Source organism: Oncorhynchus mykiss, chromosome 17, assembly GCF_057628025.1.
Source record: "Oncorhynchus mykiss isolate SJ-2025 chromosome 17, ASM5762802v1, whole genome shotgun sequence".
In the NCBI taxonomy this organism is placed as follows: domain Eukaryota; kingdom Metazoa; phylum Chordata; class Actinopteri; order Salmoniformes; family Salmonidae; genus Oncorhynchus; species Oncorhynchus mykiss.
The window spans coordinates 5348787-5367042 of NC_143038.1; the positions used below are offsets into that span (position 1 = coordinate 5348787).

Below are 18256 nucleotides of genomic sequence, written 5' to 3' on the forward strand. Positions count from 1 at the left end.
TAGTCGAATAGCATGTACAGTAAGTGAGGCCCTGTGGTCTCATCAAACACTATCACCACTTTCCACATCACTACGCTTGCGTCCTACCTTGGCCCTCTTTATGCTTTCTTTACTAGACGCTGCACTGCTTTCTGTATCATGATCTCTCTTCTTCCTATGTCTTTCCACTACCGACTATCCCGGTCCTTGACCCTCGTCCTCCCGCTCCATACCATCAGAACTGGCACGCATATTGTTCACATTCCAGCACAGCTTTTGGTTCACCAACTTTTTATCCATTTCCTCCATTTCGTCAGCACTACTCGCCGCAATTTCCAATGTATCTCATGAAAACAACGTCCACAACTCAACTTCCACGGGATAGCGCTACCCATCCATCCGCCAAGCAGCCGAAAGCCTCTCCAGGTCGCATTGCCCAGTTCCGAAGCCAAAGACCCAAAACTTCCCCCTCAAGGCTTTGATTGGTCAGAGTGTAGTTTCTGTGCACCTCTCTGTTGGAATGTAGCTAGACATTCTTACCGGAGTTTACCTGAGGTTTTTGGTAAAACTATGTAGGTCGTATGATGGTCATGGAAAATAAATATTTGTTGAACAATTCAAATATACCAATTAAATTAAAACACTGTAATTAAAATAATTGCAGTCAGTGTACTGATGATGTGATTTTAGGTAGGCATTCTAAAAGTTTAGCCTAGGTAGCCTATACCAGAGGCGTCACCGCAGGACCCAGAGTGGGGTGGTGGAAAAAAAATCTGATTTGCGAACCTAACCAGGTAAAATTCTGGAACGTCTGACGTGATTAATCTAAAAAGGTTTATTATGGGCTATGATGGGACCTGAGTTTTTCTAATCAGGTCACGTATTGTTTTTTTTTTTTTTTATTATTCCTGGAAAAGCCCCTGGATTTGGGGGGGGGGGGGGGGGGGGGGGGTGAAACCCCTGTCAAAGTCCAGCTAACTTGTACTTCATATGAATTATATTTTAAATAAGGATTGGGGGGTTTCCTATACACAGAGAAAGCAACTTGATGGACAATAACACGCACTGGGCTGAGCTTACTTCCTTGCTTCCTATAGTTCTGCCCAATGCAACTGCAGGCCTTATAAAATAAATGTACTCAGTCTGTCAGCTATCGAGTTTATTGATTAATTCAAGTTAATCATTTTGGATTGAAAAAGTATTTGTGGCCCAAGAATATAAACCATATTTGATCCATTCACATTTTCTCACAAACAAAATGGAGTACACTGTATTTTAATAAACTACACCAAAAGATTGAAATGTGCTGCGGCAAATGTCGCCTCGCCACGCGTTTTCCGGTGACCCTGTTCATGCTGCTTGACTACATTTAGAGTTGTAGACCTTTATAATAGCCTAGGTTGTTCTGTTTTAATTGAGGGAAAGAAACACCAACATGCAAATGGTAATTCCATTTTATTCGTAGATTTTAACGAAAAGAACAAGACAGAAATCACACTCAGTCATTTAATTCAGAAGCATCTTCTTTTTATACCAGCCGTTCCTATGTTAGTCTAAGTAGTCTACCTAGTAGGCTATAGGTGTATCCAAAATACGCACTGTCAATAGGGCTAAATTGGCCTAGAGTCAGCTAAAAAAAAGTGTACAACGAGCAAATGTAAACCAATAACGGTATTATAAAATAATATAACAAGCATCAGTCTATAAATAGCCTGTACTGGCGTCAGTCATTAATGAACTCGTTGTGGCCTCTCTCGGGCATGTACGCCTTTATGCATAGCAGCCGTTATTCCTTAAGCTCTTACAGTAACATGGTATGACAGTCAACACAAATCTTCGACAAATCTTTATTCCGGAATGAGCACTTTCCGCAGACAAATCGCGTGCAGGTCCCGCAGAAGTCGCAGTTTTTGTTCCGCATGCATCCGTGCATCTGGCACTGTCTCTTCTTCTCCCAGAGCGGTGGTGCGTTATTTGGGACATCGTCCGCTGCCGCCTTGCCCCTGGCGCTCATGTGATTCTCACGAAGCTCCAATGCCAACTACATGATGAAATCTCTCCTCGGGGTTGTCTTACCGGTGCACAGGGTGAACAAAGCGTGCGCGTTGATAGCAGCCAGGTCAAGCAGGTTGTAGAATACGGCAACAGGCAGCGGCGAGTACCCCCTTTCACCGTGAACTGTCTGGCCATCTTATCCACGCCAACCTGGAATAGAATACAGTACAACACCTTAGAATCATTTTGCTACAACAGAAGACGTTATAACATACATGTGTGTTGTTATAGTGCGTCAGGGACTCTGGTTTTCTCTTTGTGTCACCGTCAATGGCAACTGTCAGATGCTTAGTACTCAGGATACATACGTTTTCTCTTGGCTTACATCTGTAAACCGTGTTGCTTTGTCGTGCTTCAATGCCGTTGTGGAGAACAGCTCTGCCTGTGCCTGGTTGCTCACAGAGAGAAGCAGCCCCCGGCTCACTTTCATAACCCCGACTAAGCTTGTGTTCTTGTCAATCAACTTATTTGCCAATGGCAGTGATGTGAAGATCTCGTCTGTGTTTACATTCCTACCCTCGCCAAGGTAAGGTCTACAAGCCTCATCACCACAATTTCAGGACGCTGAGATTCACCTTTCCCCAGATATGGAAAGACATTCAGCACGTACTTGCTGTCGACGTCAGCTGCCAACCGAAACTTCATGCCCCACGTGTCTTGCTTGTAGGGAATGTACTGCGTAAAGGTGCACTTAGCTTTTGCGGGGAACCATTGCTCCTCCACGGAAATGTTCACTCCTGGCTTGTAAGAGGAAACACATTCTGTACAAACGCGTCCCAAACATCTGATACCAGGGCGAATTTGTCTGTTTCCAGGCGCATGCGTCTGGTCTCTCTTGCACAGGTATCGCACGATCTCTCTATAGCGGTTCCGTGGGCATAGTGTCTCGGGAAAAAAAATCGCCCCATATTTTTCGTTCCAGAAGCTCTCCAAAGGCGTGTTCATTCCTACGTACTGTCCTCGGACATATAGGAACGCAATGAACGCTTCCAGCTCATCCACAGACATGTCCCACGTGTTGTCTACTCTCGCCTGGCTGTTTTATCCAAACCGTGCCGTCCTTCCCCTTCTCCTCTCCCTCCATCTGAGTTGTTGACACCTGCACGCTGGGCATCGTTAATCAGAATCGTAGCCAGCATCGGAATCTATTGAAGAATTCCCCCATTCGTCATCATAGTCGATCTCAGCATCACGTTCCTCCCCTCCATCTGACTCTATTTCATCCAAATCTCGTAGCATTGTCAGCGCTTCTATCACCCTCAATTCGCGGTCTTGCCATTATAGCCTATGAACTACGCACACTTCCGCTTCCAGGTCACCTCATTCTCTTCTACAGCAGGAATCTTTTCTCAACAGGATCTCACAATTTTATTTTACAACACTTCTATGGCCAAATTATGATATCTGAGATTACATTTCATCAAATTGATGGTGGACAAAAATGATTTTACCTCTCAAATGTGTACTGGGTGTGAACAGGGTCAAGTTCATTTGCAAAACGTTCTCGAACATTGCAGATAGACGTCATTCATTATTGAACAAATCGAAGAGGCATGTTTGTTCTACATAGCATATTTCTATCTGGACGTTCCAAAACTTTGTATCTTGCTGAACGCGCCCCTGTTCTTGACTTTTAGCACTTTTGCGGGTACCTTGTTTTGACTGGAAACCGCAACGGAGTTTGAAGCTGCCTCCTCGACCTATTTTAAAACACGGAAATTTACTGAGACGCAGTGATGGACTAGAATCAAGTGAGGAAATCCAACAAGTAACTATGAAATTGCATTATGTGTTTGCTATTAAATTAGAGTTGATAAAGTTGCAATGGGATGACTGCATGCCATATTTTAGCTAGTTATTTTCTGGCTAGTCGTGGGCTAGCCCAGCACCAAGGAACGGATGTAAAGAAACGCGGAAGCAAGTTCAGTGTTTAGACGATGTAGTCAGATTTTTGCATTTATAAATCATTTGGGATGACCCCCCTTGCATAATCCATTTGTTAGTTTTGAAAGCCAGGGATTACACTGCATTCGTGTACCGTTAGAGCTCCCCGTTTTTTGTTTGCAGTGTTTTTGGCCTGATCCTAAACGGATTTATTGAAAGAAATAGTGCCTGAATGGATAGGTCCTCCGTGTTTTTGTCAGTTTGTATCTTCTTTAGGTAGCCTATTTAACTGAATTAATTTATTAGCAAATAATTTATCATCTGTGAGCAGACTTTTGAATTGAGGCAGTCTTGCCAGTGCATTACTGTAGCCCCATACACACAGCACTATTGCTAATACAGTTAGGAAGACAACATCCTAAATCTGTGTTATAGGTCTATGGTTGGTAGTGGGATCTTCATTTCTTCATCACATGAGGGACGCGATTGCCTGCCTTTACTGTCCCCTTCACAGCTACTGCCTCCGCCTTGGAGGGAAACAAATCTTGGTCACAGGAAATCCGCCTTTCCTGATTTGAGGAAAATGTTTCGCCCTGGGAGAGAAAAACATCAGACTGAACCAAGGTAAGACAATTACATGTTCCATAGACTCATTTTGACCTTGTCCTCCGTTCAAATGACTGTGGTGAATGTATGTGTAATTTAGAATACACTGTAGGCTTATTTTATGTTCATACAGTGCCTTGCGAAAGTATTCGGCCCCCTTGAACTTTGCGACCTTTTGCCACATTTCAGGCTTCAAACATAAAGATATAAAACTGTATTTTTTGTGAAGAATCAACAACAAGTGGGACACAATCATGAAGTGGAACGACATTTATTGGATATTTCAAACTTTTTTAACAAATCAAAAACTGAAAAATTGGGCGTGCAAAATTATTCAGCCCCTTTACTTTCAGTGCAGCAAACTCTCTCCAGAAGTTCAGTGAGGATCTCTGAATGATCCAATGTTGACCTAAATGACTAATGATGATAAATACAATCCACCTGTGTGTAATCAAGTCTCCGTATAAATGCACCTGCACTGTGATAGTCTCAGAGGTCTGAAGAACAAGGAACAAGGAACACACCAGGCAGGTCCGAGATACTGTTGTGAAGAAGTTTAAAGCTGGATTTGGATACAAAAAGATTTCCCAAGCTTTAAACATCCCAAGGAGCACTGTGCAAGCGATAATATTGAAATGGAAGGAGTATCAGACCACTGCAAATCTACCAAGACCTGGCCGTCCCTCTAAACTTTCAGCTCATACAAAGAGAAGACTGATCAGAGATGCAGCCAAGAGGCCCATGATCACTCTGGATGAACTGCAAAGATCTACAGCTGAGGTGGGAGACTCTGTCCATAGGACAACAATCAGTCGTATATTGCACAAATCTGGCCTTTATGGAAGAGTGGCAAGAAGAAAGCCATTTCTTAAAGATATCCATAAAAAGTGTCGTTTAGGGAGACACACCAAACATGTGGAAGAAGGTGCTCTGGTCAGATGAAACCAAAATTGAACTTTTTGGCAACAATGCAAAACGTTATGTTTGGCGTAAAAGCAACACAGCTCATCACACTGAACACACCATCCCCACTGTCAAACATGGTGGTGGCAGCATCATGGTTTGGACCTGCTTTTCTTCAGCAGGGACAGGGAAGATGGTTAAAATTGATGGGAAGATGGATGGAGCCAAATACAGGACCATTCTGGAAGAACCTGATGGAGTCTGCAAAAGACCTGAGACTGGGACGGAGATTTGTCTTCCAACAAGACAATGATCCAAAACATAAAGCAAAATCTACAATGGAATGGTTCAAAAATAAACATATCCAGGTGTTAGAATGGCCAAGTCAAAGTCCAGACCTGAATCCAATCGAGAATCTGTGGAAAGAACTGAAAACTGCTGTTCACAAATGCTCTCCATCCAACCTCACTGAGCTCGAGCTGTTTTGCAAGGAGGAATGGGAAAAAATGTCAGTCTCTCGATGTGCAAAACTGATAGAGACATACCCCAAGCGACTTACAGCTGTAATCGCAGCAAAAGGTGGCGCTACAAAGTATTAACTTAAGGGGGCTGAATAATTTTGCACGCCCAATATTTCAGTTTTTGATTTGTTAAAAAAGTTTGAAATATCCAATAAATGTCGTTCCACTTCATGATTGTGTCCCACTTGTTGTTGATTCTTCACAAAAAAATACAGTTTTATATCTTTATGTTTGAAGCCTGAAATGTGACAAAAGGTCGCAAAGTTCAAGGGGGCCGAATACTTTCGCAAGGCACTGTATAAGCATTAGTTTATTCCCTCTGTAAAGTACTAAGAATTGATGTTATGAAGATTGTTTAGAACGAAAAATCAGACTTGAATTCAATATAGGATATTCATTACCGACCGGGAAGGAGTTCACTCTTCCACAACTCTTCACAATAGTATTTAAAGTGATGAATCGGAGGGGCGTCTCTGCCTCCCTACTTCCTGCGGAATGCATTTACAATCACATTGGACCAACCAAAATGCATGTTAAGGAGTTGTTATTTTAGCACCAAGAGGTTCCTAGCACTGACTTTTATTGAGATAGCAAGCTGGACCATATCATATAGGAATGGTCTCAAAGGCTCCTACGGTCTTGTCGTTCATTTACAAGGGAGACAATTCGGGTCAACTGGTGGGCTCTCACAAGAATAGACTATATATATATATATATATATATATATATAACAGACAATATGGTTGAAACTCTTCACAGGTATATCTGCTTTGTATAGAAATTACATACTTTCTTTTGCCAATTTAACAGGGAAGTCTCTGCCTCCCATGTGGCAAAACTCAGCAATAAGCTCAAAGCCATCTTGAAGAAAAAGTACCAAAGTCCACCAGGGGGGGAAACTGAGCATCCATTTTATATACATTGTGATCTCCAGTATCCACCTGGTGAAAGTGGAGAGGGGAACCAACATGAGTACATTCAAATTGAGCCAACCTACAGGAAGAGACACCAAGGGACATGCTCACCCATAGGCTTATACTTTGATTCTGAACTAGACAACGAGCGAGTCAGAATAGTGCTGACAAAGGGCGTCTCTGGTATTGGCAAAACTAGCCAGGTGCGGATGATGATTCTTAACTGGGCAGAGGGAAAAGGAAACCAGGAATGTCCTCTCTTATTTCCTCTTCCTTTCCGGGAGCTGAATTTACTGAAGGAGAGACTGAGTCTAATTGAACTTCTTCACAAGTTTTTCCCAGAATTGAAAGAACCTGGAATTTGCAACTTGGAGAACTGCAGAGTTGGGTTCTTCTTTGACGGGCTGGATGAATTCCGTCGTCCTCTCGACTTCAAGAACAGCCCGATAGTGACCGATGTCACAGAGCCCTCCTCCGTGCCGACACTGCTGACAAACCTCATTAACGGTAATCTCCTTCCCTCCGCCGCTCACATATGGATTACATCCAGACCTGCGGCAGTCAGTCGCATCCCTCTTCAGTACATCAACGAAGTGTCAGAAATCGAAGGCTTCACCGACTCCCAGAAAGAGGAGTTCTTCAGGAGAGCAATCAATGACAAGAACCAGGCCAATGCAATTATTGCCTACTTAAAGTACTCAAAAAGCCTCTACGTCTTGTGCCAGATACCTTTTATCTGTTCGATTTGTGCGTCAGTCCTCTGGAGAAAGACATTTCTATTCAATGAAGAATGTGACCCCAGAGCTCTGACTCCAGTGTACACTGACCTACTCGCCCTGTTGCAAACACAGAACCAGAATACACAGGAGATGGCTATTAAATTGGGGGAACTAGCCTTTAAGCAGTTGGTGAAAGGCAACACGGTTTTCTATGAGGAAGACCTACGAGAGTGCAACATTGATGTCCATGTGGCAGCTGTGTACGCAAGAGTGAACATACCCATCTTCAGGGAGGATATTGGGCTGCACCAAAAGATCTACTACTTTGGGCATACCACCATTCAGGAGTTCTTTGCCGCAATGTGGTTTCTCCAATCCTGCAACAGCCCAGATGAAAACCTGAGGAAAGCAGTGGACATGGCCTTGCAGAGCAAAAACGGAAAGCTGGACCTCTTCCTCCGGTTCCTCCTAGGCTTCTCGCAGAACTTCATCCAGTCAATCGCAGAGGCCGGCTACAACTTGTCGGTGACACTGACGGAAGCAGTAGAGTATATCAAGAAGAAGGTCATGGAGAATCCCGCTTCACCGAGGACACTCAACCTGCTGAACTGCCTGACGGAACTGGGTGACAGCTCTTTAGAAACGGATGGCGTGCACTTTCTCAAGACGGGAATCCCCCCAGATGCCAAATACCCACGTGCACATTGGTCCGACCTGGCCACTCTGTTAGTGGCGTCAGAGTCTGGGCCGATAGACATGCTTGGGTTGGAAGTAAAGAAGAGAGGAGACGAGGAACTTCTGAGGATGCTGCCAGTGATCAAAGCCTCCCAGACAGCCACGTAAGTACTTGGTCATTTAACAATACCAGCTATTACAGTGAGCTCCAAAAGTATTGGGAAAGTGACACATTTGTTTTAGTTTTGGCTCTGTACCCCAGCACCTTGGATGTGATAAAATAACATTTTCATCCATATCAGGTGAACCGTTTAGAAATCACGTTTTGTACATAGGCTATTCCCCCCCATTTTATAGGACCAAAACTATTGTGTTTAGAAACATATTCTATTCTTATTTACAATTAGTGACTCCAAAATGACACTAATTACCATTAATTTCCATTGGACACAAAATAATTTGAAACAACCTACACAAACAGCAAATGCATCCAACCAATTTGTAGAGTCACAAACTTTATGTAGTCATGTGCGATGAATATGGGACCAAATACTAAACTTTTTACTACTTTAATACACAAGTGAATTTGGCATAATACTTTTGGTCCCCTGAAATGGGGGACTATGTACAAAAAGTGCTGTAATTTCTAAACGGATCACCCGATATGGATGGAAATACCCTCAAAAGTAAAGCTGTCACTCTGCACTTTAGACTCGTAGTCATTGTATCATTCTAAATCCGTAGGGTTGAAGTACAAAACAAACCAAAACTGTGTCACTAACTCAATACTTTTGGCGCTCGCTGTATATATCGATATGAAATGTCTGTAACGCTACAAGATAATTGTCGTCACAGGTCATTCAGACCTGTCTTATGATCATTACACAGTTCTGTTGTTTAAAAAAATATAAATATTTCACCTTCATTTAACCAGGTAGGCTGGTTGAGAACAAGTTCTCATTTACAACTGCGACCTGGCCAAGATAAAGCATAGCAATTCGACACATACAACACAGTTACACATGGAGTAAACAAAACATAGTCAATAATGCAGTAGAAAAACAAGTCTATATACAATGTGAGCAAATGAGGTGAGATAAGGGAGGTAAAGGCAATAAATAGGCCATGGTGGCGAAGTAAATACAATATAGCAAGTAAAACACTGGAATGGTAGATTTGCAGTGGAATAATGTGCAAAGTAGAAATAGAAATAATGGGGTGCAAAGGAGCAAAATAAATATTGTAGGGGAAGAGGTAGTTGTTTGGTTTATTGTCTGCTAATATGGCTATGTTCCTTTTGATTCCCACCAGGCTGTCATATCACAATCTGACTGAGATATTCTGTGAAGGTCTGGCCTCGGCGCTCACCTCAAAGGTGTGCAATCTGAAAGCTCTGGACCTGAGTTTCAACACGCTGAAGGACTCAGGAGTACAACTGCTGGCGGCCGGCCTGGCCAAGCCACATTGCCGACTGGAGAGACTGAAACTGTCCGGCTGCAGGGTAAAACAGGATGGCTTCGCCGCTCTGGCCAAAGCTCTCAAATCCAACCCCTCGCACCTGCGAGAGCTGGATCTCAGCGGCAATGAACCGGGAGAAGCCGGCGTGTTTCATCTCGTTGATGGACTGAAGGTTGTTAATTGCAAACTGCAGATCCTGAAGTGAGTTGTGATCAATGCGTTGAAAAATCAATGGCTAGGAAACCCGTTCTGATCATGTCTACCCCCACTTGTAACGTCATTGTATTCAAGTCATTTTATTTGTCATGTGTTGAATACAACAGGTGTAGGTAGACCTTAGTGAAATGCTTACTTACAAGCCCTTAACCAACAATGCTGTAAAAAAAGAAAAAAGAATAAGAAACAAAAGTAACATAATTTAAGAGCAACAGTAAAATAACAATAGCGAGGCTATATACAGGGGTACCGGTGCAGAGTCCATGTGTGGCAGCACCAGTTAGTCGAGGTAATTGTGGTAATGTGTACATGTAGGTAGAGTTATTAAAGTGACTATGCATAGATAATAAGAGTAGCAGCAGTGTAAAAGGCTGGGCCTATGCAAATAGTCTGGGTAGGCATTTGATTAGATGTTCAGGAGTCTTATGGCTTGGGGGTAGACTTGGCACTCCGGTACCACTAGCAGAGAGAACAGTCTGACTAGGGTGGCTGGTGTCTTTGACAATTGTTTTGACTTGCTCTGACACCGTCTGGTATAGAGGCTCCTGATGGCAGGAAGCTTGGCCCCAGTGATGTACTGGGCCGTACGCACTACCCTCTGTAGTGCCTTGAGGTCGGAGGCTGAGCAGTTGCCATACCAGTGTTGCACCCAGTCAGAATGCTCTTGATGGTGCAGCTGTAGAACCTTTTGAGGATTTGAGGACCCATGCCAAATCTTTTCAGTCTCCTGAGGTGGAATACGTTTTGTCGTGCCATCTTCATGACTGTCTTGGTGTGCTTGGATCATGTTAGTTTGTTGGTGATGTGGACACCAAGGAACTTGAAGCTCTCAACCTGCTCCACTGCAACCCTGTCAATGAGAATGCAGGCGTGCTCGGTCCTCCTTTTTCTGTAGTCCACAATCATCTCCTTTGTCTTGATCACGTTGAGGGACAGGTTGTTGTTCTGGCACCACACGGCCAGGTCTCTGACCTCCTCCATATAGGCTGTCTCTTCATTGTTGGTGATCAGGCCTACCACTGTTGTCATCAGCAAATGTAATGATGGTGTTGGAGTTGTGCCTGGCCGTGCAGTCATGAGTGAACAGGGAGTACAGGAGGGGACTGAGTACACACCCTTGAGGGGCCCCCATGTTGAGCATCAGCATGGCGGATGTGTTGTTACTTACCATTACCACGTGGGGGCGGCCCGTCAGGAAGTCCAGGATCCAGTTGCAGAGGGAGGTTTTTAGTCCCAGGGTCTTAGCTTATTGATGAGCTTTGAGGGCACTATGGTGTTGAACGCTGAGCAGTAGTCAATTAATAGCATTCTCACATAGGTGTTCCTTTTGTCATGGTGGGAAGTGTGGAGTGCAATAGAGATTGCATCATCTGTGGATCTGTTGGAAGGTATACAAATTGGAGTGGGTCTGGGGTTTCTAGGATAATGGTGTTGATGTGAGCCATCACCAGCCTTTCAAAGCGCTCCATGTTTACAGACGTGAGTGCTACAGGTCGGTAGTCATTTGGGCAGGTTACCTTAGTGTTCTTGGGCACAAGGACTATGCTGGTCTGCTTGAAACATGTTGGTATTGCAGACTCAGACAGGGAGAAATTGAAAATGTCAGTGAAGACACTTGCTAGTTGGTCAGCGCATGCTCGGAGTACATGTCCTGGTAGTCTGCGGCCTTGTGAATGTTGACCTGTTTAAAGGTCTTACATCGTCTGCGGAGGGCGTGATCAGTCATCCAGAACAGCTGATGCTCTCATGCATGTTTCAGTGTTACTGGCCTCGAAGGGAGCATAGAAGTAATTTAGCTCGTCCGGTAGGCTCGTGTCACTGGGAAGCTCTCGGCTGTGCTTCCCTTTGTAGTCTGTGTTACACACCTCTTGGAGGAGAGAACGCAACACCCTGCTACACTCAATTCCCAGTGGAGTGAAAGAGGTATGTGATTGTAGGTGCAGGTAAGGATGAGAGGCAGAGAATATTACAGTTTACAGGGAATTTATTCTTCACACAGTAATTTGTGGAAAGGGGGCTGAACGGAACCATATCAAAGAAAGTTAGTCCCCTCTCCTACCTACCCACTACTTACTTATTCTTAATGCCACCTGGCACGCTAACCAAAATACAGGGGTTGGTCTGCCCAGGTCTTACCTAGTGTGCATAGACAGAGTACATACTACAGGTATATGTATGGCCACAGGCCTCTTGTCTAAACACTCCCAAGGTGCCTTCCCCTTCCCCACTGGGAACAAAAACAGAATAATTACTAATGTAAAGTGAACAATTTCAATAATCAAAAACACTGAGTCCTTTTGGCATACACATACCTCTGCATGACAAACTACTTCACAGCAATTTTACCAGACCAAAGCAGCACATACAAAGAAGCTCTGTCTCCTAACAAAGGAACACTGGCTTTTCAAGCTGCAGAAGGAGTTGTTAACTGCAGACAGCTGTATCCCCTGACGAGAAGGCGGGGTCAGAGCTCCAATCTGCAATGGGGCCGACCAATCAGCTGCTTAGAATCCAGGAAACCATTTCCTGGAATACACACATACAAACTAGAGGACGACCGATTATGATTTTTCAACGCTGATACCGATAATTGGAGGACCAAAAAAAGCCGATGCCGATTAAATCTGCCGATTTGTGTGTGTGTGTGTGTGTATATTATATATATAATATATCCCCTAAATATATATTTTATATATATATACACTAATGACAATTACAACAATACTGAATGAACACTTTTATTTTAACTTAATATAATACATCAATAAAATCAATTTAGTCTCAAATAAATAATGAAACATGTTCAATTTGGTTTAAATAATGCAAAAACAAAGTGTTGGAGAAGAAAGTATAAGTGCAATATGTGCCATGTAAAAAAGCTAACGTTTAAGTTCCTTGCTCAGAACATGAGAACATATGAAAGCTGGTGGTTCCTTTTAACATGAGTCTTCAATATTCCCAGGTAGGAAGTTTTAGGTTGGAGTTATTATAGGAATTATAGGACTATTTCTCCCTATACCATTTGTATTTCATATACCTTTGACTACTGAATGTTCTTATAGGCACTATAGTATTGTCAGCCTAATCTTGGGAGTTGATAGGCTTGAAGTCATAAAAAGTGTAATGCTTGAAGCACAGCGAAGAGCTGCTGGCAAATGCAGGAAAGTGCTGTTTGAATGAATGCTTACGAGCCTGCTGCTGCCTACCACCGCTCAGTCAGACTGCTCAAATATCAAATCATAGACTTAATTATAATATAATAACACACATAAATACGAGCCTTAGGTCATTAATATGGTAAAATCCGGAAACTATCATTTCTAAAACAAAAAGTTTATTCTTTCAGTGAAATACTCAACCGTTCCGTATTTCATCTAACGGGTGGCATCCCGAAGTCTAAATATTGCTGTTACATTGCACAACCTTCACAGTTATGTCATTTATGTACAATTCTGGCAAATTAATTACAGTCTTTGTTAGGAAGAAATGGTCTTCACACAGTTTGCAACGAGCCAGGTGGCCCAAACTGCTGCATATACCCTGACTCTATTGCAAGAGAAGTGACACAATTTACCTAGTTAAAAGAAATTCATGTTAGCAGGCAATATTAACTAAATATGCAGGTTTAAAAATATATACTTGTGTATTGATTTTAAAGAAAGGCATTGATGTTTATGGTTAGGCACACATTGGTGCAACGACTGCTTTTTTCGCGAATGCATCTTAAATCATCACCCGTTTGGCGAAGTAGGCTGTGATTCAATGATAAATTAACAGGCAAATTATAAATTATGCAACGCAGGACAAGCTAGATAACTACACATGGTTGATGATATTACTAGTTTAACTAGTGATTATGTTAAGATTGATTGATTGTTTTTTATAAGTTTCATGCTAGCTAGCAACTTACCTTGGCTCCTTGCTGCACTCGCGTAACAGGTAGTCAGCTTGCCACGCAGCCTCCTCGTGGAGTGCAATGTAATCGGCCATAATCGGTGTAAAAAAATGCAGATTAACGATTGTTATGAAAACTTGAAATCGGACCTAATTAATCGGCCATTCCGATTAATCGGTCGACTTCTAACACAAACCCACAACACAGAAACTGGGGAACGTAACAGTCGTAATTGTTTGCAAGCCCTGCCACATCCGACGAGCGTCTGAGCCGGTGTAGTACGATTCGATCTTAGTCCTGTATTGACGCTTTGCCTGTCTTATGGAGGGAATAGCAGGATTTCTAATAAGCTTCCGAGTTAGAGTCCCACTCCTTGAAAGCGGCAGCTCACCCTTAAGCTCAGTGCGGACATTGCCTGTAATCCATGGCTTCTGGTTGGGGTATGTACGTACAGTCACTGTGGGTATGACGTCATGGATGCACTTGTTGATAAAGCCCGTGACTGATGTGGTTTACTCCTCAATGGCATCGGAAGAATCCTGGAACATATTCCAATCTGTGCTAGCAAAACAGTCCTGTAGCTTAGCATCTGCTTTATCTGAACACTTTTTTATTGACTGAGTCACTGGTGCTTCCTGCTTTCATTTTAGCTTGTAAGCAGGAATCAAGAGGATATAATTATGGTCAGATTTGCCAAATGGAGGGTGAGGGAGAGCTTTGTATGCGTCTCTGTGTGTGAAGTAAAGCGGGTCTAGATGTTTTTTTTCCCCCTCTGGTTGCACATGTGACATGCTGGTAGAAAGTTGGTCAAATGGATTTAAGTTTCCCTGCATTAAAACCCCCGGTCACTAGGAGCGCCGCCTCTGGATGAGCGTTTTCCTTTTTGCTTATGGCGGTATACAGCTCATTGAGTGCGGTCTTAGTGCCAGTATCGGTCTGTGGTGGTAGGTGGGCAGCTACGAAAAATACAGATGACAACTCTCTAGGTAGATAGTGTCGTCTACAGCTAAAAAACAAACAAAATAACACCGTTGGTTAGGAGCACTAAAACGTCAGCCATCCTCTCCAGCGCCATTCTACCACATAATTCTGTGCTGGGGTTCGCGACACTCACCGCTGGACCACATAGGCCGCATCTTCTAAAGTATTATAATCTTCGTTAGGCTCTCAAACTGCAAGCTGGGCCTGGAGCAGAGTCGCTCTCTTGCGGTGTTGCTGATAGACAACCCCAGACACCTGCGAGAGCTGGACGTCAGCATGAACGACCTGGGAGACCGGGGGGTGAAGCTGCTCATGGACATACTGAAGTCAACCCAGATATACAAACTGGAGTGAGTACTGTCTAGAGTATTGTAGTACACTTACACATTCCACCTCACTGATTCTAAAGTGGAATGTTCCCTGTAGTAAATGTACCATACATTTTCCCTCCACCACCAGGTTGTACTGTTGTCAGCTCACTGAGAAATGCTGTGAGAACATGTTTGGATGTCTGGTGAACATCCCCAGTCTGAGGGAGCTCAACCTGAGCAACAACAACCTGAAGGACGAGGGGGTCAAGATGCTCTGCAACGCCTTCGGACTGCCCGCCTGTCAACTGGAGAAACTCATGTAAGCTAGCTAGCCCACCAAGAGTGTACGGGCCACTCTCCCCTAGCCCCTACTCCATGTAACCTGGCAGACTTTGGTTCAAATACTATTTGAAATGAGTTCAAATACTTGTCAGACTTGGGTTGATTGAGCTTGCCTGGCACAATGGAACCAATAGAATAGTCGCAAAAGTGCAAACCCTGTCCTCCCATCTAGCTCTCCAGGCAGTCTGAAGCGAAAACTTAGTCTCTGAAAGACAGTATTTTGAACCTAGGTCTGGAGCTGAATATTGAAGAGTTTCATTTTTCTTTACCCTTGTCTCTCCAGTGTGGCGAGCTGTGGCATCACCCTAGTCAGAGGGTTTCATTTCAACTCTATCCTCAAAGAGCTGGACATCAGCAGGAACCATCTGGGCGACTCGGATGACTGGGCCGATGTCTTGTTCTGCTTGTCTTCACTTGAGACCCTCAGGTGAGTTCTGCAATGGTTAGACCTAGCGTGTGTGTGTGTGAGGGGGGCAACTTTCTCAATGTAATTACCTCTCCCCACCTAGGCTGAGTGACTGTAAATTGACAGAGAAATGCTGTGGGGTGCTGGTCGAAGCTCTCCGCTCCAACCTCACCAACCTGAAAGAGCTGGATCTCTCTGGAAACGACCTGGGAGACCGCGGTGTGAAGACTCTCTACATGGGACTGACGTCCAGGTGTTGTACACTGGAGAGACTGTTGTAAGTAACAGCATTAGAGAGGGTTATAAAGCTCATGGCTTGGTCTATGATATCACACCGCACGCTCTTCAAACAATGAATTATTATAAGCATATTCACAAAATGACTTTGTCATTTTCATTGTCATCACTCGTACAATTTATGTAGTCTTGTTGACCAAAACAAATTGAAGATAGTTTCTCCCTCTCTGGTGACCTTCTCCACTCTTTCTCTCTATCCCCGTCTCTCTTGCCACATTCACCCCCCCCCCCCCCCCTCCCTCCAGTCTGCGATGCTGTGGGATCACAGTAAAGGGCTGCTCCTCCCTAGCCGTAGCCCTGAAGTCCAGCTGCTCCAGCATCACAGAACTGGGCCTGATGGGAAATGACACGGGAGAAGAAGGACTGAGAATTCTCTCCGACATCAGGGACAACCAACGCTACAAACTACAGACTCTAGAGTAAGTACTGATGCCATCAAAGCTTACAATGATGTTAGTCATTTATTTATAATGACTTTTGTGGCTGTAGATCCCTGTGTGTGTGTCCACACTTTCAGAATTGGATTGTGTGACCCCTCAGTGGACAATTCTGTTAGAATAGGGATGGAATGAGAACATTATTTTGTAGGATTATGTGTCTATGGTGGTAACACTATTCTTTGTTCTAGAATCAACGATTGAGAGAGGTCTTGACTCGCTTGATGGGGTTCATCTTGGCGTCTTCGGCTTGGTCTTCCAGTTCTGTACTCGCTCCGGTGAAGTGCTTCACTGTAAAAGTAACAGGATGCTATCTCGGGGCGCAGACTGGGATTTGAGCGTTGTACAGACTTATTAAAGAAGTGCCTAAACTTGAAAAAGTGAATGATATAGAATTCTATAGAGTAGGATGCCCTTTAGGATGTCCCCACAGTGTCTGTGTACTAAACTAAAGGATGTTACTCAGTACCTTCAGCCTCAATCATGCTCTGTAACCCCGAAGGCCATTGTAGTATTTTTATATGCACATCAATGTCAATCCAAGATGTTACAGTATACGATGTAGCCTTCACTGAAGAGAAGGGTGATGCTATGTTTTACATAATGACCTTATTGTGTTTTCTTGTTTAACCAAGAATGTGTCATCATTGGGGGCCTATAGTGGGACTGGATAAATGAATTATCCGTTTGAAGACATTTTCACCTTTACCAATTCCGATTCCAGGCTGTATCACAACCGGCCATGGTTGGCCCAGCGTCGTCCGGGCATTAGTGTTAGGAATTTTATGAATAATGACTAAACAATATCTACATTTAAATAGAACTATAACTAATTAAACTCTACCCTGTTTTACAATATCTGATGAATAATGTTAGTTCCTAAGAAAGAGGTTATGTAGCATGGATAAGAGGTAATTGGAAATGATACACACACACACATTCCTTCCTACACAATGGTTGTCTTAGGTTAATGACCCTCTTTGCTTACTTATGTTTGAACCGACTCAACTATAACTCTGTGGCGATCAAATAAGACAGCGAGAGCCCCTCCAGGTTTTGTGTATCTGGAACTGTCTGCTAAAGTGGTAATAAATTATGGTGAGACTTCAGGAGTTAATCCAGTTATATTGTGTGTCATGTATGTGAGTTGGAATGAACTTGTGAACCTGCTTTGTCCTGATCGAGAGGAGGAAGGACATTTTAAAACCTATGACGTCATATTTGATATATAAACTGTTGTACAGGGTTCTATGAGCAGCGTGCTCCGAGAATAAATGCTATTGGCTAATTTTTTTGATAGACTGGTCTATTTTATGCAAATAAGGATCTTACAAATTCTTAGAAACAGACAGTGATTTTAATTGAAATGGTCAATGAACACAGGAATTCTAAAATTCCATTGACAATTAGTGATTTGTGCATTTATCACCACCTCACTGAATATCAGCCTTGCATGATTCAACATATGTTATAAGTTACTGTATATACCACTACAAGCACAGGGGACTGTTTTTTGGGGCGTTTTGTGTTTTTTAAACTCCTTAAAACGTTCTAAAATGAATGAGAACATGCATTAATAACATTTGTATTTTATATATTGTACATGTATTGCTGATAAGTATTAAAACGTTCACGTTTTTTAACATTCATTAAAATA

General features: G+C 43.2%; 1 protein-coding gene and 1 long non-coding RNA gene across 11 annotated transcripts; one reads left to right on the forward strand and one right to left on the reverse strand.

Moving 5' to 3' along the window:
- Positions 1–1417: 1417 nt before the first annotated feature.
- On the reverse strand, positions 1418–3340 carry LOC110493524 (uncharacterized). Its single transcript, XR_002469154.3, has 2 exons — positions 2343–3340; positions 1418–2184 (listed from the first exon to the last, which is right to left on the reverse strand). It is a non-coding gene; the product is annotated as an uncharacterized LOC110493524 (long non-coding RNA).
- On the forward strand, positions 3270–17896 carry LOC110493522 (ribonuclease inhibitor). Of its 10 annotated transcripts, none has more exons than XM_036949448.2 (10): positions 3270–3785; positions 4354–4542; positions 6759–8420; positions 9568–9915; positions 14989–15156; positions 15266–15436; positions 15743–15886; positions 15969–16142; positions 16408–16581; positions 16791–17896. In XM_036949448.2, the coding sequence occupies exons 2-10, from the start codon at positions 4358–4360 to the stop codon at positions 16801–16803; spliced, it is 3039 nt and encodes a 1012-aa protein (XP_036805343.2). In that variant the 5' UTR covers positions 3270–3785; positions 4354–4357; the 3' UTR covers positions 16804–17896. The 10 variants fall into 10 exon arrangements, with proteins under 10 accessions (XP_036805343.2, XP_036805344.2, XP_090060752.1 ...); XM_036949449.2 differs by having other exon boundaries at positions 3315–3802; XM_036949451.2 differs by having other exon boundaries at positions 3335–3785; positions 4433–4542.
- The last annotated feature ends 360 nt before the right edge of the window (positions 17897–18256 follow it).

Coding starts and splice junctions, on each gene's coding strand:
- LOC110493522 (XM_036949448.2), top strand. CDS start 4,358: ATGGTTGGTAGTGGGATCTTCATTTCTTCATCACATGAGGGACGCGAT. Junction 15,437..15,742: donor TGTCAACTGGAGAAACTCAT/GTAAGCTAGCTA, acceptor TTGTCTCTCCAG/TGTGGCGAGCTGTGGCATCA. Junction 15,887..15,968: donor TCTTCACTTGAGACCCTCAG/GTGAGTTCTGCA, acceptor CTCCCCACCTAG/GCTGAGTGACTGTAAATTGA.